This window comes from Loxodonta africana, chromosome 23 (genome assembly GCF_030014295.1).
Source record: "Loxodonta africana isolate mLoxAfr1 chromosome 23, mLoxAfr1.hap2, whole genome shotgun sequence".
NCBI classification, from domain to species: domain Eukaryota; kingdom Metazoa; phylum Chordata; class Mammalia; order Proboscidea; family Elephantidae; genus Loxodonta; species Loxodonta africana.
This window is the reverse complement of record NC_087364.1, coordinates 22111723-22137117: the sequence shown is the minus strand read 5'-3', so window position 1 is coordinate 22137117 and position 25395 is coordinate 22111723. Positions and strand designations below refer to the sequence as shown.

The window sequence follows — 25395 nt, the reverse complement described above, 5'->3', positions numbered from 1 at the left end:
CAAGTAGTTCTAAATACAAAATCACATCTGTAACTAGAAGAATAAAACTATACCCTGTGATAGATGAGCCTTTACCTATAAGTTTGTATCTTTATATAAGCAGTCATTTTAAACCTAAAGGAATAGGTGTTTGTGAAACTGAGGAAACAACGGTTAACAAATAAATGGCTCAACAATAGATTCACTTTCTTTTCCTCCCAAAGGCTCAAAACCAAACCAAAGAGCCATTGCTCTTGAGTTGATTCTGACTCATAGTGACCCTATAGTGTTGGGCAGAACTGCCCACTGGGTTTCCAAGGAGTGGCTGCTGGATCTGAACTGCTGAATCCTTAGCAAAATTTTGTTTTAACTAGTATCAAGACTACATGTATTCTTCTAACTGCACCTTGTTAGCCAACTTGAGCTCTAGAAGAGGATGATAACCCAAACAGTCATCATATTCACAAATGTATCAGCTAACATTTTGCAACCTCACTCTATGCTTAACACTGGTTTTTACTCTATACTTTACATACACCATCTCATTTAATCATCATAATCACCAGTGACATTAAGATTATCTCCATTTTATTAATGAGAAGAGTCCCTGTATGGCACAAACAGTTAAACACTAAACTACTAGCCTAAAGTTTGGCTGTTGAAACCCACACAGAGGCACCTTGGGAGATACACTTGACAATCTGCTTCCAAAAGGTCACAGACTTGAAAAGCCTAGGGAGCAGTTCTTCTCTGCACACATGCAGTCACCATTAGTCAGAATTGACTTGATGGCAACTAATAACAACAGCAACATTAATGAGAACACTGAAGTTTGGGAAACTCCACAAAAGCACAAGCTCATAAATACATAGGCAGAAGATTCAGGCTCAAACCTTGGTCCGTAAAACTCTGAAGCTTGTGGTTTTCAAACACTATGCTCTACATTTCTTTTTGAAAGACGTCAACTTTTCTTCTCAAAGCTCATAACTCTCTCAAAGTGAGAATCCATTCCTCAGCTATTCAGACATGTAAGAATAACACTAGAGCTTTCTGACCAGAAAGCCTTCAAGAGAACCAATTATGTTAGCACAGTCTTCAGTTTATACAAGACAAAGTTAATTGACTCTGCCTTTCAGACAGCCTTCTCCATGAGCAAGTTTTAAGACAAAACAATGAAAGTCAATCTAGGACCAAGCAATCAAAATGGGGTGGAGGAGGAGGAATGCAAGCTGCATTCAGCCAACAGATGTTGTTTGCTTTCCTCGGACAGCATTTTATACATTGCAGCCAACATTTATAAAACAAAAACAGTGTGTTAACTGTGGACTCTCATTTCCGTGAGGCAAAGGTGCACTGGCTACCTCTTCAGAATGACAAGTACTCCCCATTCGCTGTGGATTTAACCTCCACACTATGTGTGCATTGGTCTTTACTAAGTAAAGACCTGCTTTCCTTACCAACATACCTGACCAGCTCTTTCAGATGTTTGAGTCTGCAGAATCTGCTCTAAGAAGTTGATGAGTTTATTTCCTTGATATTTTCACCACAGTTACTAACCATTTCTTAAAATTAGTACAATTCAATATAACATTTAACTAAGAGTCCAGTTATTCTCAGGGAAGAGTCATTCAAATGAATTGTAGACTTGTAACAAAAATAGATCTCATTTGATAAACATAAAAATTTCCTCACAAATAAACAACATCTCCTGTGTCTTATCTAGGCTAGATTTCAATCCTGAACTGACAAGACAATCAAAGACTCAGGAAAAACAAACACTTAGGCACAAGGTTGACTGGGTATAATTTAGAAAGCTGGTGAGATATGCCAATCATCCTCTTTTAGCTGGTGCTGTATCAGGCAAGCCATTTCAGAGTCTACACACTAAGTTACTGTACTGTTGAGTTTGTGGTTATAAAGAAATATAGCAAGTCATGCTGAACCAGAAACATGGAAAATCTGGTAAAAATGAGAGCACGTGCATGGTATGGTCTCAATATTTGTCACTTGGGTAAGGAAGTATATACATCACGGTTAGAGACTTTATGTGTTGTACTTATCAACTTAATGTTGATAGCTAACATTTATGGTTGTTGTTGTGTGCTGTTGAGTCGATTCCAACTCATAGAGACACTATATGCTTTGCACCAAAATAAGCTCTCGCAGAGGGATTATCTTAAATCAGTCTCTCAACTCTGAGGTTAAAAAACTATACTTATTCTCATCTTACAAATGAGAAAACTAATACTTAGGTTAAGTTACCAAAACCCAAACCAAAGCCAGGGCCGTCGAGTCGATTCCGACTCATAGCGACCCTATAGTTTAAGTCACTCTTCAGAAAATCAACTGTCTTACTTATCTAGTGCTGCTGTAACAGAAACACCACAAGTGGGTGGCTTTAACAAGCAGAAATTTATTATCTCACAGTGTAGGAGGCTAGAAGTCCAAAATCAGGGTGTCAGCTCTAAGGGAAGACTCTCTCTGTCAGCTTAGGAGGAAGGTCCTTGCTCTTTGGCTCCTCGGTGATCTTATGTGGTATGGTATATATATTGCTTTATCTCTGCTTCCTTAATCTGCTCCTTATAAATTTTGTAAAATTGACTGAAAATACACTCTACTCTAATCCTGCCTTATTAACATATCAAAGATAACCCACTCCCAAATGGGATTACAACCACAGGCATAGAGGTTGGGATTTACAACACATATTTGGGGGGGGACACAATTCAAACCATAACATTCCACCCTTCAGCCCCGAAAATTCATGTCCTTCACACATACAAAACATTTTTATCCTATCACATCATCCCAGAAACCTTAATTCAAGTTCAAGTCCAAACTCTGATTTTCTAAATCATTTATATTAAGTATTTTATAGGTGAGATTTTAGGTGTTTTCCATCCTGGAAAAAATTCCTCTTTATCTATAACCTGTGAAATATAGAATACAAGTTATCTGCTTCTAAAGTGCAGTGGTGGAACAGGCACAAGGTGGACATTTCTATTACAAATGGAAGAAATTAGAGGGAAAGAAGGGATAACAGGAACCAAGCAAGTCCAAAACCCAACAGAACAGATTACATTAGCTCTCAAGGCGTGAAAATAATCTTCTGTTCTTTGGGACCATCCAGGCAAGGGTCCTGCCCTCCAGACTCTGGATGTTGTCCATGCTCTCTGGATTCAGGCAGAGGCCCCTCAGCTCTGGGTTCAAGTTCCACCTTCCAGGCCTGCTGGGTTGGCAACTCTGCTGCACCCTTGGCTTTAAGCGGCCCCATTTTCCTAGTCCATCTGAGTGGCAACCCCAACCCCCTGGCCACAGCAGACCCCATTCTTTTGCCCCTTGGGCATGGCAGCCCCACCCCCTCAACTTTGGGCAGCAACCCCCTTGGCACTTGTAAACTGCAGCCCCACACTCTGGGACTGAGGTGGTGAAGATCTGTCTCTTTGAAATTTAGAAGGCCATGGCCCTACTCTTTGAAATCTAGGAGTCCGTGGCCCCACTCTTTGAAATAGAGGTAGCCCTTCTTCCTGTGCTCTTTCAAACAGTTCTACTGATCTCTGAATTGTTCCACGAATGGTTCTTTTCTTTCCCTAGAGGACAGCTGATGTAGTTCCTCTGGTGTGTTTCCTGCTTGTAAAATTCCAAGAGGCAGGCAGCTCTCTTTCCTTTTGTCCTGTCTCTATCCCCTTCACTCTAAGCTCATGAGTTTTCCGCTGTGGTAGTTGGTTAGATCCATCAGTTATAGGCTTAATCTCTAAGACTGTGTAGCCAAGTCTTTAGTGAAAATTCTAGAACATGTGTCTTTTGTTTGTACAATATAATTTTCCAAATTTTTAAGTTTTGTTTTCATTTTGTACAGTTCACTTTTAAGTTCATCTCTTTCCACTTGTATTTTACTATATGTGTCCAGGAGAAGCCACATGGTTCCTTTAAGGTCTTGCTTAGAAATCTCATCAGAAAATATTCAAGTTCATCATTTATGCAAGTTCTACCTTCCACCAAACACTTGAACATAATACAAACAAGTTCTTTGCCACTGCATAAAAAGCAATGCCCTTCCTCGATTGTCCAATCACATATTCATCATTTCCTTTTAAAGTCTCACCAGGAGCACATTTAATGTCCACATTCCAGCAACATTCTGTTGCTGGTGCCGTATGTATTCTCTATGAGGATAGAGACTTTCTTTATGGCTTTCCTTCTGAGCCCTCACTAGAATTTCCTTTGATGTCCATAATTATACCAGCAGTCTCTTCAAGGCAATCTAGGTTTTTACTCTTAGGCACCTTAAACCCCTTCCAGCCTCTACCCATTACCCAATCCCAAAACCACTTCCACACTTTAGGTATCTATTAGAGCAACACTCCCACTTTTCAGTACCAAAATCTGTCTTACTTACATCTTGTTGTTGTTGTTAGGTGCCGTCAAGTCAGTCCCATCTCATTACAACCTCATGTACAATAGAACAAAAAACTCTCCAGTCCTGTGCTATCCTCACAATTGTTCTTATGTTTGAGTCAACTATTGCAGCCACTGTGTCAATCACGCCATCTTGTTGAGGCTCTTCCCCTTTTTCACTGACCCTCTACTTTACCAAGCATGACGTCCTTCTCCAGAGATTGGTTCCTCCTGACAACAGGTCCAAAGTAAGTGAAATGAAGTCTTGTAATCCTTGCTTCTAAGGAGCATTCTGGTTGTACTTCTTCCAAGACAGATTTGTTTGTTCTTTTGGTAGTCCGTGGTATATTCAATACTCTTCACCAACACCATAATTCAAAGGCATCAATTCTTCTTTGTTCTTCATTATCCGGCTTTCGCATGCATATGAGGCAATTGAAAATACTATAGCTTGGGTCAGACACACCTTAGTCCCCAAAGTGACATCTTTGCTTTTTAACACTTGAAAGAGGTCTTTTGCAGCAGATTTGCCCAATGCAATATGTTGTTTGATTTCTCAACTGCTGCTTCCATGAGTGTTGATTGTGGAGCCAAGTAAAACGAAATCTTTGACAACTTCAAAATTTCTCATTAATCATGATGTTGCTTATTGATCTAGTTGTGCGGATTTTTGTTTTCTTTATGTTGAGGTTATCTAGTTATCTATTTTTCTAGTGCTGCTATAACAGAAATACCACAAGTGGGTGGCTTTAACACACAGAAATTTATTTTCTCACAGTTTAGGCGGCTAGATGTCTAAGTTCAAGATGTCAGTTCTAGGAGAAGCCTTTCTCTCTGTTGGTTCTGGAGGAAGGTCCTTGTTTCTTGACTCCTTGGTGATCTTCATGTGCTGTGGCATCTTCCTTTATCTGTTTGTTTAATCTGCTCCTTTTATGTTTTGTAGGCAATTGACTGAAAACACTCTCAACACTAATCTTGTTTCATTAACATAACAAAGATAACCCATTCCCCAATGGGATTATAAGCATAGGCATAGAGATTAGGATTTACGGCACATTTTGGGGGGGGACATAATTCAAACCATAACACCAACCTTTATTGACTCCAGTTCTCTTCCAGCTACCATCCATTTCTCTGCTCCTTTTCATAGCAACATGCTTTGAAAGAGTTGCCTATACTCATTGTATCCACATCAAAAAGTGCTGAGAGTTCAACCTATGAAATATTTCCCCAAATTGTTTCTTTTTGCACATTCTCCATCCTGTCTTAGTACAAGTCACCATCATCTCCTGTCTAGACTTCTACAAAGACATTCTAACTGGTCTTCCTGCTTCCATTTAGTCTAGTTTCAACACAGTATCCAATAGATATTTTTAAAATATAAATTAGATCACAAGACTCATTTGCTCAGACTCCTAAACATTCCTTTCTATAGCCTATCAAGCTGTTACCATCTATTTTTCTCTGCTTTGCTCGCCATGCTCTAGTCTCACTGTTCCTTAATTGTTCCTCAAATGTGACTAGCTTATTCCACTTTTTGCTTGCTGTTCTATCTGGAATACTTGGCCTGGAATATTCTTACCAGAGATCTTCCTAGTGCTTGCAGTCTCTTTTCATTTGGGTCTCTGGTTCAAATATCACCTCCTTAATGTGTCTTCTATCTAAAAGTACTCCTCTCTCTCTCTCTAGACTCTGCTTTGTTTTAATTCTTAATACTTATCACAACAATATTGTAGTATACATTTATTTGCTTGTTAATTTTTTGTCCTTTCCATTTGTATGTAAGTTTCACGATGGCAGAAACTTTCTTGCTCAAATATTTGTTACCAGCTCCTGGAATTTGCTTGCATATATCAAGTGATCACCCCCATGTGTCCATCAGTTTATCACACTGTGGGGGCTTGTGTGTTGCTGTGATGCTGGAAGCTATGCCACTGGTATTCAGATACCAGCAGGGTCAATCATGGAGGAAAGGCTTCAGCTGAGCCTCCAGGCTAAGACAGACTAGGAAAAAGGAGACAGCAGTCTACTTCTGAAAAGAATTAGCCTGTGAAAACCTTATGAATAGCAGTGGAACACTGTCTGATATAGTGCCAGAATATAAGCCCCCCAGGTTGGAAGACACTCAAAAGATGACTGCAGAAGAGCTGCCTCCTCAAAGTAGAGCCGACCTTAATGATGTGGATGGAATCAAGCTTTCAGGCCCTTTATCTGATGATGTGGCATGACTCAAAATGAGAAGAAACAGCTGCAAACATCCATTAATAATCAGAACCTGGAGTATACACTGTATGAATCCAGGAAAATTGGAAATCGTAAAAAAGAAATAGAACAAATAAACATCGATATCCTAGGCATTAGTGAGCTGAAATGGACTGGTATGGGCCATTTTGAATCACCCAGTCATATAGTCTACCATGCCGGGAATGACAACTTGAAGAGGAATGGTGTTGCATTCATTGTCAAAAAGAACATTTCAAGATCTATCCTGAAGTACAAGGCTGTCAGTGATAGGATAATATCCATACGTCTGCAAGGAAGACCAGTTAATACGACTATTGCTCAAATTTACGCACCAAAGATGAAGAAATTGAAGATTTTTATCAGCTTCTGCAGTCTGAAACTGATTGAACATGCAATCAGGATGCATTGATAATTATTGGTGACTGGAATGTGAAAGTTGGAAATGAAGATGAAGGATAGGTAGTTGGAAAATATGGCCTTGGTGATAGAAACAAAGCTGGAGATAGAATGACAAAATTTTGCAAGACCAATGACTTCTTCATCGCAAATACCTTTTTTCTCCAACATAAACAAACAGCAACTATACACATGGATGTTGCCAGATGGACTACACAGGAATCAAACTGACTACATCTGTGAACAGAGACTGATGGAAAAGCTCAATATCATTAGTCAGAACAAGGCCAGGGGCCAACAGCTGAACAGACCATCAAATGCTCGTTATGCAAGTTGAAACTGAAGAAAATCAGAGCAAGGCCATGAGAGTCAAAGTACAACCTTGAGTATATCCCACCTGAATTTAGTAATCATCTCAAGCATAGATTGACTCTTTGAACACTAATGACCGAAGACCAGATGAGTTGTGGAATGACATCAAGGACATCATACATGAAGAAAGCAAGGGGTCATTGAAAAGACAGGAAAAAAAGAAAACACCAAGATGAATGTCAGAGGAGACTCTGAAACTTGCTTTCGAACATCGAGCAGCTAAAGCAAAAGGAAAAAATGATGAAGGAAAAGAACAGAGCAGTAGATTTCAAAGGGCAGTTCAAGAAGACAAAGTATTATAATGGACATGTGCAAAGAGCTAGAGATAGAAGACCAAAAGGGAAGAGCAAAGAACACTCTTGGCATTTCTCAAGCTGAAAAAACTGAAGAAAAAATTCAAGCCTCAGGTTGCAATAATGAAGGATTCTATGGGGGAAAATATTAAATGATACAGGAAGCATCAAAAGAAGATGGAAGGAATACACAGAGTCACTATACCAAAAAGAATTAGTCGACATTCAATCATTTCAAGAGGTAGCATATGATCAGGAACAGATGATACTGAAGGAAGAAGTCCAAGCTGCACTGAAGTCACTGGTGAAAAACAAGGCTCCAGGAATTGACAGAATATCAAGTGAGATGTTTCAACAAACAGATGCAGTGGTGGAAGTGCTCACTCATCTATCTCAAGAAATTTGGAAGACAGCTACCTGGCCAACTGATTGGACTGGAAGAGATCCATATTTATGCCTATACCCAAGAAGGGTGATCCAACCAAATGTGGAAATTATTGAACAATATCACTAATATCACATGCAAGCAAAATTTTGCTGAAGATCATTCAAAAGTGGCTGCAGCAGTATATCAATGGGGAACTGCCGAAATTCAGGCCGGATTCAGAAGAGAACATGGACCTAGGGATATCATTGCTGATGTCAGATGGATCCTGGCTGAAAGCAGAAAATAGAAGAAGAATGTTTACCTGTGTTTTATTGCCTGTGCAAAGGCATTTGACTGTGTGGATCATAACAAATTATGGATAACATTGTGAAGAATGGTAATTCCAAAACACTTAATTGTGTTCATGAGGAACCCGTACATAGATCAAGAGGCATTTGTTTGGACAGAACAAGGGGATGCTGAGTGGTTTAAAGTCAGGAAAGGTATGCGTCAAGGTCGTATCCTTTCACCAGACCTATTCAATCTGTATGCTAAGCAAATAATCAGAGAAGCTGGACTGTACAAAGAAGAATGGGCCATCAGGATTGGAGGAAGATTCATTAACAACCTTCGTTATGCAGATGACACAACCTTGCTTTCTGAAAGTGAAGAATACTTTCACTCTTACTGATGAAGATCAAGGACTATAGCCTTCAGTATGCATTGCACCTCAACATAAAGAAAACAAAAATCCTCACATCATGATAAAAGGAGAAGAGATTGAAGTTGTCAAGGTTTTCATTTTACTTGGATCCACAATCAACACCCATACAATCAGCAGTTGAGAAATCAAACAACATATTGCATTGGGCAAACCTGCTGCAAAGGACCTCTTTAAAATGTTGAAAAGCAAAGATGTCACCTTGAAGACTAAGGTGTGCCTGACCCAAGCCATAGTATTTTCAATTGCATCATATGCCTGTGAAAGCTGGACAATGAAAAAGGAAGACCGAAGAAGAATTGACACCTGTGAATTGTGGTGTTGGTGAAGAATATTGACTATACCATGAACTGCCAAAACAATGAACAAACCTGTCTTGGAAGAAGTACAACCAGAATGCTCCTTAGAAGCAAGGATGGTGAGACTGTGTCTTATATACTTTGAACATGTTGTCAGGAGGGATCAGTCCCTGGAGAAGGACATCATCATGCTTGGTAAAGTAGAGGGTCAGTGGAAAAGAGGAAGACCCTCAACAAGATGGATTGATGCAGTGGCTGCAACAATAGGCTCAAGCATAACAAGGATTGTGAGGTTGGCACAGGATGGGGTAGTGTTTCGTTCCATGGCACATAGGGTCGCTGTGAGTTGGAACTGACTCGATGGCACCTCACAACACAACAACATCAAGTGATCACGGTTCACTGAATGAATGAATGGAAAAAGGGTATCTGGTGAATACAGGATCTGTTTATCACATATGCTCATCTAACCAGAGCTGGTTTCCATGACGATCATAGAAAGAATAGTTGTTTCCTCTCCTCACCATTAAAACTTGCGTATTCACTGCTAATAGGTGACTTTCAATTCCTTTTCTTGTTTGTTTCAACACAAAATACAATCAAACAATGAAGTTGTTTAAAAAAATACTATAAAGGCAGAAAGAACTGACATCAGAGCTTGGGAGAAAAAGCACCAACTGGATACCCTCACTAATAATCAAAATGTTTATGAATGAACGTATATAATACAAAGATATGTATATAGTCATGTGTTGCTTAAGGTGCAGGATAGGTTCTGTGAAATAGGACATTATGTGATTTGGACGTTATGTGAACATGCATAAATCACGAGCAATAGCATTCACTGATTTTCCACATTTGTGTTGTTTAATAACCTTTCATTTCACTTCGAAATTGATACTCCTCTTTTGCTTCTTGCTGTAGCTATCACTAGTGCTGGTTTTGCTGCATTTTGCAGCCATGATGCACTTCCTGGTAATATTTTTGAAAGAAAATTAAACAGAGAAATAATGCTACAACACTCAGGAGATACATGATACACAAGGTTGGCTGCTGTTACCAAAGAGTCGAAGCATACACTGTTATACAGTAAACTTTTTATGTGTAAGTAAGGAAAGTTCACGTTAAAATAGTGATAGAAGTACAGTATAGTACACACATAAGCCAGTAACATAAGCATTTATTATGACTATGAAGACGTATGTATTATAGGTTATATATGTATTGTAACATTATATACCTGGCTGCTTAAATGCTTTGTGTACAAGAGCTTTGAGATACACGCATTGTATGCAGGAAGTTGTTATGTTCCCTACATCTGGGTACATACGCTATGTCTCATTCTCTGAGATTTCTGAACTCTATTATAGCCTTATGGGACCACGGACGTGTGTGTGGTTGAATGTTGCCCAAATGGATGTTACATGGTGCATGACTGTATAGACACAACTGGGCAAAATACCATAGCTTCAAATTCTGAAAGAAAGAACAAGAAGCTCCAGATTACTCATGTTACCATTCTGCATTCTGTATTCCAAGAATGTGAAGCAGACAAGACAGTCTGCTTTGCCTAGTATGTTCAAATTCTTTGCCTTGTGATGGGAAGGTTCCTTTGTACTCTATTTTTCCAAAGACATATAAAACAATTACTTTAAGAAAGCTCAGCCATATATTCTTAATACCAGGATGTATTTAGTATATGTGTATAGCCAGATTTTTAAAAAATTCTTTGTATCTATTACCTATGTTAATCACAGTTTCTTGTTTATCTCCTGTCAAGACCCATATTCTTATATTTGCTTTCAGTAAAGTTGCTATGGTTTCTGGAACACGTGCTTGAAGGCGATCCTCAATGGCTGTGGCTCCAAGCAGCATAAATTCCTAGATATTTTTTGAAAAAGATATTTTTTTTACTACTAATTAAAGTTAGAGTTCTTTTAAAGATGAATAATAAGAGCAAATTTTGACAGAAGATTTGCAGTCTGATTATTTATTCTGCAATTTCCATATATACATTCACACAAGTGCACGCACACACATACACACACACACTTTATTTTCTAATCTTTTCCACTGGTGTATTTATTTATCCCTATTTCACTACATAATGAGGCAGTATAGAATTAAGATTAAGAGCATAGGCTCTGAGATTAATGCCCTAACTCTGCAACTTATTATATGGGTAGACATAGACAAATTACTTCAAATTCCTCAATATCCTCATCTCTAAAGTGAGGAAGTGGAAAAATATGATTACTCATAGGATTATTGTGAGAGTTAACATATTTAACTGATTAATGTTATACATTATAAATTTATACTATAAAAAATATAGTCAATAAATATTACCTATTACTTCAATTATTATAACTTTATTATAAGTCTTGTATCTGGTTAAGTAAGACTCCTTTTTCATTCTTCTTCAAAATTATCTTGATAATTCTTAGCTTTCTCCTACTTTTATATGACTATTAGGACAAACTTGTCAAGTTCTGTGAAAATCCTGCTGGAAATTTGATGCATTTCTACTTTGCATACTCAGATTACTTGAGGAGAATTGCCACTTTTATAAAATACTGAGTTGTTCTATGTAATGTATATCCATTAATTATTTTTTCCTGGGGGGAGACCAACGAAACCAGCTGCCCTGGAAACAAAACTTACGCTCCCAAAATCTCTTGATGTTGCTTCTGCACATAGAGCAGGAGAGGTGCCTTACGTGTGCCACTTCATGTCAGAAGCCCTTTTTTACCCATCAATTTTTATCATGAAATATTTCATTCATTTTTTATCCTTATAATTTCCTCTATAAAGTTATTATACATTGCATGGTTTATTTTATTCATTTTGTTCCTAGAGTTAATTATTTTCCTATCACCAGAGGGATTCAACCAGAGGCCTGATGGTAGATTAAGAGGTTTGTGTAAAGCATTAAGGAGCCCTCGTGGGGTAATGGCTAAGTGCTCAGCTGTCAACTGAAAGGTCAGTGTTTCAAACCCACCAGCCACTCCATGGGAGAAAAGACCTGGCAATCTGCTCCTATAAAGATTACAGCCTAGGAAACCCTATGAGACAGTTCTACTCTGTCATGTGGGGTTGCTGTGAGTTGGAATTGATTCAGTGGCAGGCAACAACGGCATGTAAAGCATAAAGAGGTAGGCTAGATGATGTATGATAATATCGTTTTCCAGAAGTTTGGTAAAATCTAAAAGTTTCAGGATGCCCACTCTTACGACTTCCATTCAGCATCGTAGAGGAGGTTCTAATCAGGAAAGTTAAGCAAGAGAAAGAAATACAAGGGCATCCCGATTCCAACCAGAATTAGAAAGAAGCAAAACCATCTCTATTCATAGATGACACGATCTTCACCAATATTAGAAAATTTTTTGCCTTAAAAGACACTACCAAGAAAAAGACACCAATGAAATGGATGAAAATATTTGCAAATAGTATATCTGATAAAGAACTTGGACTTAGAACATATAAAAAACACTAAAATAAAAAAAAACTTGGTAATATAAAGACATATAACCCAGCTTTTAAATGAGCAAAGGATCTGAATAGGGATTTTTCAAAAGAACATATACAAATAACCAATAAGCATGTGAAAAGATGCCTGACATCATTAATCATCAGGGAAATACAAATCCCAAATCCAAACCACAAATGAGATACCGCTTCTACCCATTAGGACGTCAAGAATCAAAAAGTCAGGTGATAACAAGTGTTGGCAAGAATGTCAAGAAATCACAATCCACATACATTGCTGGTGGTAATGTGAAATAGTGCAGCCACTTTGAAGAGCACTCTGGCAGTTCCTAAAATGGTTTAACATACCTATAACTCAGTAATAACACTCTTAGATATATACCCAAGATAAAAGCCTACATCCATACAAAAATGTGTATACAGAAGTTTATAGCAACATTGTCCATAATAGTCAAAAGGTACAAACAACGCAAATGTTTATCAACTCATGAATGGATAAATAAAATGTGGCACAATGGAATATTATTCAACTACAAAAAGGAATGAAATACTGATACACGCTACAACATGAATAAACCTTGAAAACGCTATACTAAATGAAAAAATGCAGTCACAAAAGACCACATATTATGATTCCATTTATATGAAATGTACAGAAGACATTTATAGACACAGAAAGGAAATTAGTAGTGTTTTTTTTTTTTTTTTTTTTAGGGCTTGGGTGGATGGAAAGATGGGGAAGGTGATAGCTAAAGGGTACAAGACCTCATTTTCAGATAAGAAAATGTTCTAAAATTTATTGCTGTGATGGTTGTACAATTCTGTGAATACACTAAAACTAATTATACACTTTAAATAGATAAATTACGTAGTAGGTTAATTTTATCTCTATAAAGCTGTTAAATATATATATGATATATACCCACATTATTTTTAGTCCAGAAAAAGGGATGATAACATAAGTTCTGTTTGGTAATTTGCTTTTGATTTAAATTAATAATATATTGTGGATACCATAGAAGATGTTTTGGGTGAGAAAAAGAGAAAGCAGGAATAAAAACTGGGCTACAAGGTGAAAAAAAAATATTTAAGAGATCCACTTCCAGGATGGTGCATGAGTAGTTCTGTGGACACATTCCCAGCAAAACACCCATAGCTGTTGAAAATTATTTTTAAAATATGATAACATTTAAAGTCATGGGAAATGTTCCCAAAGGCACACAGCATGAAGAAATATTTATTTAAGAAAATCTACTAAATCTTGGTAAGAACAGTAAGAGTCCATGGCACTTGAGTCACAATACAGTCCCTTTTTTCCTTACTTCCAGGTCAGTTTAACAAAAGCTCCAATCCAGGCAGGTGCAGCCAAGAAGATGGGGCTTCTTCCCACACCCTCAGTCGAGGGATGCTCCATGCAAGGGGCAAGCCATTAGCATTTCTCATTCATATAAGTTCCATGTAACAGACGTAAAATTTCAGGCAAATGCAGTGAAGTGGCTGGGGACTCCCGTCTTTTACTTAGTCCCCACTTACAGGAAGGAGGCACTACCTCAATCACAGGAGGCTAAGAATACTGGGGTCCTGACTGCCCTTACCCTGGTTCACTCACACACTAACAGAGGCCCTGCTCACAAAGCCAGGTGCCACTCCAAGATAAACAGGCCACTGTATCCAACCCCAAGCTCTAAAGTATTGGCTCAGAAATTTTTCTCAGAGGTAAAATTAAGCCAGATAAACCAACAGAGAGTTCCCACAAGGTAACTGACTTTATCTGAAATAGAGTGTGGGGAAGGAAGTTCAAGCCAAAGGACACTGTTGAAAACAATGGAGTTTGGTTTTTGGTAAGCAACTAAGAGGAGCTGATAGCTCCATGAGAGAACAAACTAAAACATAGGCCAGCTTATTTACTAGAGAGAACTAGGAAAAGAGATGGCTAAGAAGAACCTTCCTGGTGTCAGGACAAGCCTAAAAACCGGCCTCAACAGTCACCCCTACGAAGAGGCCCAAATTTAATTGGATCAGACAGTGGGGCAATTTTTATCTGAGGAAACTGTCAAAAAATGATATATTAATCAGTCAGCAATTCACTAATTGAGCCTAAGAGTTGGGTGTTACATGAGAAGAGACAGCTTAATAAGGAGATCAGAGAAAGAGACAGTCAAAGAAAACCCTGCCATTTGTCATACCAGGATGACTGTGTGTTTGACTAAGGTTGAATTCTCTGAGTAGTGGCAGAAAGTCTTCATACTATGAGGGAGAGATATTTTGCTAAAATAGACCACCAAAGTCACTAAACAAATAAACAAGCAAACAACAAAACTCTGAGTGGAGGAGGGGATTAATATCCAGAGTTGCTACAATATGTAATAATCTGAAATGTCCAATTTTCAACAGCAACAAAATGAGACATGCAAAAAAACAGGAAAGTATGACCAATTAGCAGAAAAAAAAAAAAAAAAGGCATAAAACAAACAAAAAACTGCCTGTGAGAAGGGCCAGATGTCAGACTTAACAAAGACCTCAAAGTAGCCATTGTAATATCTCGGATACTGAAGAACCTGTGCTAAAAGAAGTAAAGGAAGTTATGCCAAGGTAAAGATAAAGAAATTATTTTTTTAAAAAAAGCCAAATGGAAATACTGGAGTAGAAAAGTCCAACAACTGAGATTAAAAAAAAAAAAAATGGTAGAGATGCCCAATAGTAGATTTTAATTTGCAAAAGAAAGGATCAGCAGCCTTGAAGATAGATTGACAGAATTTATGCAAGGACATAATGCAGAGAGAAAAATAGTAAAGAAAAACAAGCACAGCCTCAGAGAAGTGTGGGACACCACTAATTACACCAATGTATATGTAATAGAAATATAAAAAGGAGAGGGGACAGAGAGAAGAAGAAAAAAAAAATTCAAAAAAAAAAAAAGGCTGATCTTCCAAATTTGCTTTACAGACAACAATCTACACATCCAAGGAGCTCAACAAACTCCAGGTAGGAGCAACACAAAGAGCCATGCCCAGACACACCATAATAAAATGCTGAAAGACAAAGAGAAAACACAAAACCTTGAGAAGAGAAAAATAATTGTCACATATAAGGGAACTCCAATATGAATAAGCTCTAACTTTTCATCAGAAACAATGGAGGCCAGAAGGCAAAGGGATGACATACTTCACTTCTGAAAGAACAAAGCAATCAGACAAAATCCTTATATCCAGAAAAACTTGAGGGAGAGCGATTTCACTCTTTCATAAACATAGGCAAAATAGAGGGATTCCAAGATAAACAAAAACTGAAAGAATTTTTTGCTAGCAGACCCACCATACCAGAAATACTAAAGGAAATTCTTCAAGCTGATAGCAAATGACCCCAGGTGGTAATTCAAATCCATACCCAAAACAGAGAACACCAGTAAAGATGTCCCAAAACCCACTGCCATCCAGTTGATTCCGACATATTTCTTCTCCTAACTGATTTAAAATGCACTTGACTAAAACAGTACATAATGTATAATTATATTATCGAGCCTGTAACATATAGTGAAAAACCAAACCAAACTTGTTTTTATTTCTTAGAAGTTTTATTCTTGTACTGCTTTGAGGTCTTTGCTAAATGTGAACTTTTCAGTCCTCATTTAAAACTTAAAAAATGTTATTTATATTGCTGTCAATATATTGCTAATAAGTCCCTGAAATTAAGAATAATGAGCTAATTGGTATCATTGAAACAAACATAGTTCTTGAAATGAGAAAGCTAGTTGCCATGGAATCAATTCTGACTCATGGTGACCCCATGTGTTATAGGGTAGAACTGATTTTAGGGTTTTCTTGGCTGTAATCTTTACAGAGCAAATTGCCAGGCCTTTCTTCCATAGCACTGCTGAGTGAGTTCAAACAGCCAAACTTTATGTTAGTAGTTGATGGCAAATCTTTTGCACCACCTAGGGATCTATTACATACAGAAACATTTAATATATTTGACAATGATTGCACAAAGAAGGTGATGGGAGTAAAGCTGTACACGAGTAAAGAAAAAACACCAAATGGTAACTCAAATCAACAAGAGAAAAGAAACAGAAATGGTAAATAAAAAGGTTACATAACAGGCTCAATAAATACATACTTGCTCTTTCTTCTCTCAGCTTCTTTACAAGACATAAAATTATAAAAGCAATAATTATGACAGTGTATTGTTGAGTTTGTAAAATACATAGATGTAATATATATAACAACAAGAGCACAAAAAGGGGGAAGAGGGAATAGAGCTATATGGGAGTAAGGTTTCTATAGCTTGCTGGCTTTAAGCTAGTATAGATCTGAAGTAGATTCTGATAAGTTAGCTGTATATAGTGATCCCGAGAACAATCAATGAAGAGCACTGCTGATGCAACAGTTAAGCACTCAGCTGTTAACTGAAAGATTGGTGGTTAGAACCCCCCAGCAGAAGAAAGACCCGGAAATCTGCTCCCATAATGATTATAGCCTAGAAAACCCTATGAGGCAGTTTATTCTACCACATGGAGTTGCTGTGAGTAGAAATTGATTCAGTGGCTCCTAACAACAACAACAAAGCAATCACTAATAAAAAAAAAAAATAAAATTTTTATTAGTGATTGCTTTGTTGTTGTTGTTAGAGTAGCTATTAAAAATATATAGTGAAAAAAATCACTAAAGGAATGAAAATTTTACACTAGAAAATATTCCCTTGATGCAAAAGAAGGCAATAGAGGGGAAAGAGAAGCAAAAAAGACATGAGACATATAGAAAATGAAAAAGTAGAATAGCAGATATAAATTCAACTATATAAACAATAACATTAAATGTACATGTGTTAAACAATCCAATCAAGAAGCAGAGACTGTCAGACTGGAGAAAAATTAAAATAAAAACAAACTAACGAAAAAGATCAAACTATGTGCTTTCTACAGGAGACACACTTTAGATTCAAAGATACAAATAGATTGAAAAGGAAAGAATGAAAAAAGAGAGATCATGCACACAGCACATAGTCAAGCAGACTATACTAATATCAGACAAAGCAGACTTTAAAACAAAATAAAATGACATAGAGGGACACTTCTTAATGATAAAAGGGACAATCCTTAAAGGAAAATATAACAGTTATAAACATATATGCACCTAACAACAGAGCCTCAAAATATGGTAAGCAAAAGCTGACATAACCGAAGAAAGAAAGAAATAATTCAACAATAATAATTGGAGAATACACTATCCACTTTCTGTAATGGACAGAACAACTAGACACAAAATCAACAAGGAAAATGTAAACTTAAATAACACTATGAACCAACTAGACCTGACAGACATCTATAGAACACTTCATCCAACAACAGCAGAGTACACTTTCTTCTCAGCTTCACATAAAACATTGACCAGGGTAGATCGCATGCTAGACCATAGAACTAATCTCAATAAGTATAAAAGTATGGAAAGGATATAAAGCATGTTCTCTGCCATCATGAAATGAGAGTATAACTCAATAACAGAAAAAAAAATTTTTTTAATTCACGAATATGTGAAATTAACAGAAAACATTCCTAAACAACGAATGGGTCAAAAAATAAATCACCAGGAAAAATAGAAAATACTCAGATATAAATTAAAATAAAGACATGATGTACTAAAACTTACGAGATGAAGCTAAAGCAGTGATTTGAGGGAAATTTACAGCTGTAAGTACCTTTATTAGAATAAGAAAAAAATCTCACATCAATAGTCTAACCTTGCACTTTCAGGCACTGTAAAATGAAGAGTATATTAAAGCTAAAGCAAGATGAAAGAGGAAATAGTAAAGATTAGAACAGAAATGAATGAAAATCAAGAATAGAAAAACAATAGAGAACAATTAAAATCAAAAGTATGTTCTTTCAAAATATTTCTTAAAAAATTGACAAAACTTTAGTTGGTCTGACAAAGAGGAAAAAAGAGAGAAAAATTCAAATTACTAAAATCAAGAATGAAAGCACATTACTATTTACCTTACAGAAATTAGAGGAATTATAAGGTGTATTATGAACAATTGCATCCCAACAAATTAGGTCATCAAAAAGAAGTGTAAAAATTCCAGAAAGACACAAACTATAAAAACTGACTCAAAAGAAATAGAAAAATCTGCATAGAACTATAAAAAACCAAGAGATTGAACTAGTAATAAAAATCTACCCATGAAGAAAATACCAGGCCCCTATGGCTTCATTGCTGAATTCTACCAAACATTTAAAGAAAATCGATGCCAATTCTTCACAAACCTTCCCAAAAAATAGAAGAGAAGGGTATATACCACCCAATTGATTTTATGAAGCCAGTATTATCCTGGTACCAAAAAAAAAAAGACAAAAACATCACATGAAAATAAAATGACAGACCAATATTTCATTTGGTTATGGATGCAAAAATCCTCACCCAGATCCTGGCAAATTGAATCCAACAGCATAATATAAAGAAGTATATACCATAATCAAATGGAATTTATCCCAAGAATACAATATTATTTTGACATCCACAAATCAGTTAATGTAATACATCATGCCAACAGGATAAAAAACAAAAATCACACAATTTTCTCAATAGACACAGAAAAAGCATTTGACAAAATTCAACACCCTTTCATGATAAAAACACTCAACAAACTAGGAATAGAAGAGAACTCCCTCAGCCTGACAAAGGGAATCTACCAAAAATTCATGGCTAACATCATACTTCATGGTGAAAAACTGGATGCTGTCCCTCTAAGATCAGGAACAAGACAAGGACTATCTGCTCTCCTCGCTTCTATTCAACCTTGTACTGGAGGTTCTAGCCAGGGCAACTAGGCAAAAGAGAGAAAGAAAAGACATTCAGATTGGGAAAGTAAAAGTATCTTTGTTCACAGATGACATGATTTTGTACATAAAAAATCTCAAGGAATCCACTAAAAAACAAGTTTGGCAAGGTTGCAGAATACAAGATTGATACACAAAAATAAGTCAATTTCTATACAATTTGAAATGAAATTAAGTAAACAATTCCATTCAGAACAGCATTAGAAAGAAAAAAAGGACTGGAAACAATTTTATAAAAGAAGTGCAAAATTTATACTCCAAAAACTACAAAACATTGTTGAAAGAAGTTAAAAAAGATATAAATAAATGGAAAAACATTTAATGTTCATAGTTCAGAAGATTCATATTGTTAAGATGGTAATATTTCCAATTCAGTAGTTTGTTAAATAGTGTGAAAGTGCTGTGTTAGTGTCTAAAACTGATTACATTAATCCTCAGACCTTCTAAGTGCTTTTTGTGTAGTTTTCTAGGCTTAGAACATCTTTGTCCTCACCAAGGAAAGTTAGATTGTCTTATCACCTGCCTTACAGCTTGTTCTAATTTCCACAATTCTAGCTGCTGTTCTCTGGTAGTTTCTGTAGTCTGGTAGGTAGATATTGTAATCTGACACGAAAGAGTGCAGGATCAATTGTTCTGTGAAAGTGGCTCTTACAGACAATTCCATGCATACTGTTGTGGTTCTTCTTTTCCGTTATAGTGAGATATTTTCTAACTCCCTTCCTAGTTCTTGAGGCCAGAGACTTTCTTTATGTCTTGAGCATTTTTCTTTAGGAAATCACTCTTAGAAGAATTTTCATTTCTTTCATTCTGGGTAAGGGTAGGAATGACCATTTCTGTATTTCTTAACATAGTATAGCCAGTTAATTCAAAAATAATCACCATAGTAATGCTTGCATAGTCTTTTAAGCTCCAGAAACCACTTTTCAACTGCCCAGATTTCCTTTCAGCGTATGGGAGCAAGGTATGGCCACATTGCTACAGCTGGGAAAGGACCAATGAAGGTTCCAAAATGGAAACACAAGAGGTGGATTACATAAACAGGTTAAACTCCCTTCACCGTGATTTGTCAGCAGAGGCTGAATAATCACCCATGAAGGAGACTGTTGAGAGTTGATGCATTTGGCATGAAGCTAGGTTAGATTCCAAATCTTCTAATTTATGGTTTTGAAAAGGACCTAGGGCCAATAAGCTCAATAAACCAGCCCTATCTAAATTTGTTCTGGTCAAGGGCCTGCAGGAATGAGATGCAGAATTCATGCAGCCAAATGACAAAAGAGTTCCAAGTCAAGAAACTAGCATAAAAATTGGCCTGGGATCTGTGAAACCCCGGAGGTCCCAGCTGAAGCAAATTCAGTTACCCTCCAGAGCACCCAGGGTGTATGAGATTCCCACAGGAAAAATAACTACCACAGGATAGCAAGCACAATGACAAATTACTCATCCATACAATGGAACACCCTGGAGTATTCAAAGAAGCTAATATATAAGAATACTCAATGAAATGGAAAAATGTTCCCAATTTTTTAAGAGGAAAATTCATGTGCCAAACAATATACAAGCATGAGCTAATTTTTATTGGAAAATATTGTGTTGTATGTGTGTGTGAGAGAGAGACAGGGAGAGAGATAAACACACACAGTGGAACACTACATATACAGCACACATATAAAGAAGGAGACTGGAAGCTTATACACCTGATGTTAGTCATTAGCACAGCATTACTGGTGAGTATCATCTGTTACTCTAGCTTTTTTTTTTTTATAATGAACATGTTCTTTTGATATGGAAAAAGTTATTATAAAAAGGATAGCAAGGTTGAAATGATTAGACTCAGAAGAGGAAGAAATACTTTGAATCTTTTGTAAGGACATATTTCATGAATTTTCAGTGTGATAGGACAGATTTACACTTTTGAAGGGAAAAAACAAAATTTAACTGTGTTTTAAAAACCATATCAGCATACAAAAACATTGAAGGATAGATTTTCTTCACTTATGTACGTATGGGGTATGTTACCTTTTCAATAGTATCATAACATTCTTCTAGTCTTTTACTTCTGTCTTCTAAAACTGTACTGGCTTCTTTATACCCCTTTAGCCATTCTTCGTAGTCATCCTCAGTTAAATCAGTATAAGCAATACAGAGAGTTCTCAGACCTGCAAGAAAGAATGTGGTATCTCCTGGTCATGCTGCCAGTGACCAGGGACAAGAGAGGCATTTGAAAATAAAATCCAAAAGTATTTTAGAGGTTGTGTGAATGTGAAGTCCTTCAAGGCCCTCCCTGATTTGCCCCTGGCTACCTTGTTGATGTTTCTTCTGCCCTTCTCTCCCTTGCTAACAGTGACATCTTGCTCCCAGACTCTTACCTTTTACTGCTCTACCTTTTACCTTGAATACTTTCCAGATAGCCATATGGCTCTCCCCTTCACTTTCTTCAGTCTCTGCCTCAATGCCATTTTATCACCCTAAATAAGGTGGCATTGAGGCCACCACTCTCTAGTCCCCTTCTCCTGCTTCATTTTTCTTTACAGCACTTATCACCACCTGGCATTATATTTACTAGTAAATTCCATGAGAGCATGAGTTTTCTGTATTTTGTTCAGTGATGTCCCAGAAGCTGAGAATAGTGTATGGCACTTAATAACCATTTCTGTCAAGTTGATTCCCACTCATAGTGACCACATAGGACAAAGTAGGACTGCTGAAGGCCCAGTTCCCCTCTGAAGCCATGTTCAAGGAGGCCTACAGCAACTACTGCAAGAGGCAGGCCTTGCAACAGTAGCCCCTGGACTCCCACCTGGCCCCTGGTCACCCTCCAAGCCTGCTCCATACGTCACGCAGGTGAAACAGTAGATGGCGGTGTTGATGCATGTTGAAACTCCTTTGCCCAGTAAGAGGGAGAGGGGAGGCTGCTGGGGCCTCATAGCCAGCACTTACACATGGTTTTTATTGCTCAAATGGTGTAGCTTTTTGAGAAGAGTAAGAACGAGAACGAAACCCCAACTTCTCTTTGTGGAAATACAGGTAGTCCCTGGGCTATGAATGTCTGACTGTATGTCTAGATAAAGATAAAAAGGCAATTTTCTTTTCCTTTTCTGACAGGGGTTTTTCTAATGTGAATGTTAACCAGGAGATGAGAGAGCACTCCCCCAGCACCCCACCAAAAAAAAAAAGAGAAGCCTTTTTGGATGATCTTGATTGTGTAGCATCAGGTTTATGTGTAAATGTGTTTCTAAAATGAAATGTGTGTCTTTGGTCCTTTTTCTCCCCAGCTGGTGATCTGAAGCTGGGAGGAAGTGCTGCCCTGAAGAGTGCCAAAAAGTACTACTTAACTAAGGGAAGCCCAGCCTGCTAGCTTGCTGAATGTTATACTTTCTCGACAACTGAATGTGACTGACAAACTGCTGCCTGTGTGGAAAGGGTCAGGAGCAGCAGGCCAGCCAACACAGCTTTCTATGCCCCTCCAAGAGCCAGGTGCCTTTACTGAAAGATGTCACCCTGTCATACCTGAAGAGTAGTCAGAGAAGGTTCTGCTAACTCTTGTAATTGTCTGATTTACTTGTTTCAATTAAAAAAAAAATTGAAACCTCGAAAAGTGAAACCGTGGATAAGGGGGGACTACTTGTAATAATTACGTCTCAGCAGAGTTTGAGGAGCCATTTATCTTTATGCAAACAGAAGGCATTACAAAGCTACACATACAAAGTCATCCCCCTTGCCTGCCTGTGTGCCTGGCAATGCATTCAGGGTTACGATGTCAACATTTAAGAACAACACTTCCAGAGGGAACTAGATTTTCACCTACCTTCTGTGGCAAAATATTCCAGATGAGTTAATGTCTCCTCCACAAACAAAGACTCTTCTGAAAGTCTCTCATAAATCACTGTATCCTGTTAAATATATACATTTTTAAAAACCCTGTGATCAACAATCTTATATAGGCCTTCTGGTCAGAATTCTAAATATTGCTTTATAGTTTTACCATTTATATCTAACAGGCATGAAGCAGCTTGCATTGTTGTTGAGTGCCGTTGAGTAAATTCCGACTCATGTCGACTCCCTGTGACAGGAGAGAACTGCTCCACAGGGTTTGCTCGGCTGTAATCCTTATGGGAGCACATGCCAGGTCTTTCTCCCACAGAGCTGCTGGATGGGTTCAAACTGCCAATCTTTCAGTTAGCAGCTGAGTGCAGCACTAGCCACAGTAAAATACAATTTCAGAATGAATTCAGAAATAAGCTTTAAAGTATGAATTGGCCTAGTCACTTTAAACTAAAATCTGATCCTGCAAATAAAACGTGTTGGTGAAGACCACAAAACAGAAGGGATAGTAAAAGTAAGATATCACTGTCTTACATCCCCTATAAACGACTATAAACAAGAAAAAAACAACAACAAAAAAACACCAACACAGCTCATTATCAAATCACTCAAAGCAAGTGATAAAAAGAAAACCTTAAAAGTAGACAGAGGAAAAAATATGTTACATACAAAGGAACAGAGATAACAGGTTTCTCATTGAAACAATGCAAGTGTGAAGACAATGGAGTGACATCTTTAAAGTACTGAAAGAAAGAAAAAAAAAAGGTCAACCAAGAGTTCTATACTCAGCAAAATACATCTCAAATGTGAAGGTGAAAAAAATGAAATAAAAATTTTTCCAGACATATTCAGGCTGAAAAATATTATCACCTGCAACCCAAACTACAAACTATACTAAAGGAAGTCCTTCAGACAGAAAGAAGTTGATATCAAATGCAAACATGAATCTGAAGAGTACTGGAAATGGCAATGTCATGGATATATATATACATATATATAATATTTTTTTCTTGCTTTTGATTCATTTTAAAAGATAGTTGACTATTTAAACAAATTAATAACAATGCAGGGTGGAGTTTTGAACACTTATAAAAGAACAAACGTAGGATAACACTAGCACAAAGATTGGGAGGAGAGAAATGAAAGTATACCGTTTATGGCTCTTACATGTGAAGTAGTATAATATCACTTGAAGGAAGAATAAAGGTAGAATAAAATAAATTAAAAATGCCTATTATAAGCTGTAAATAAAAAAAAAAGTGGTGGTGGGGTGAACTGGAATAAAAAAGTATTCAAGTAATCCAAAAGACAAAAAACTAAAACCAAACCCACTACTGCTGAGCTGATTCTGACTCATAGTACCCCTATAGGACAGAGTAGAATTGCCTCACAGGGTTTCCAAGGCTGTAAATCTTTACAGAAGTAGAATACTACATCTTTCTCCCATGGAGCACCTAGTGGATTTGAACTGCCAACTTTTTGTTTAACAGCTGAGCACTTTACCAACTGTGCCACCAAAGCTCCTAATCTGAAAGAAGGCAGGAGAAAAAAAGAACAGACAGAATAGAAAATAAATGTTGTTAGGTGCCGTCAAGTTGGTTTCAACTCTGAGTGACCCTATGTACAACAGAACAAAACACTGCCCAGTCCTGCGTCATCCTCATAATCATCATCATGCTTGAGCCCATTGTTGCAGCCACTGTGTCAATCCATCTTGTTGAAGGTGTTCCTCTTTTTAGTTGACCCTGTACTTTACCAACCATGATATTCTTCTCCAGGGACTGATCTCTCCTGATAACATGTCCAAAGTATGTGAGACAAAGTCTCACAATCTTTGCTTCTAAGGAGCATCCTGGCTGTACTTCTTCCAAGACAAATTTGTTCATTCTTTTGGCAGCCCATGGTATATTCAATATTCTTCATCAACACCATAATTCGAAGGCATCAAATCTTCTTTGGTCTTGCTTATTCATTGCATAGTTTCCACATGCATAAGAGGCAAGATGATAAATTTAAACCTGACTATTTTTTTTTTATATAGATAACCACACTAAATGTTAACAGTATAAATACCCAAATTAAAAAGCAGGGGTGTTAAGGATGGATAAAAATGCAAGAACGAAATCTCTAAAAAAAAAAAAAAACACATTTTAAATATGTTAAAAGGATTGTCTTAGGCT

The 25395-nt window shown here is 37.2% G+C and overlaps 1 protein-coding gene and 1 non-coding gene across 2 annotated transcripts in view; both read right to left on the bottom strand.

Moving 5' to 3' along the window:
- The window catches only part of LOC100665810 (phospholipid-transporting ATPase IB), a 267082-nt gene that overhangs the window by 52477 nt on the left and 189210 nt on the right, over positions 1–25395 (bottom strand). The window contains exons 21-23 of the mRNA XM_064275196.1: positions 23199–23283; positions 21410–21549; positions 10812–10950 (exon numbers count right to left, since the gene is read on the bottom strand). Coding sequence (XP_064131266.1) covers positions 10812–10950; positions 21410–21549; positions 23199–23283 — 364 coding nt within the window. The remainder of the gene's footprint in view (positions 1–10811; positions 10951–21409; positions 21550–23198; positions 23284–25395) is intronic.
- LOC111751698 (U11 spliceosomal RNA) lies at positions 11688–11818 on the bottom strand. The gene has a single exon (XR_002786796.1). It is a non-coding gene; the product is annotated as a U11 spliceosomal RNA (small nuclear RNA).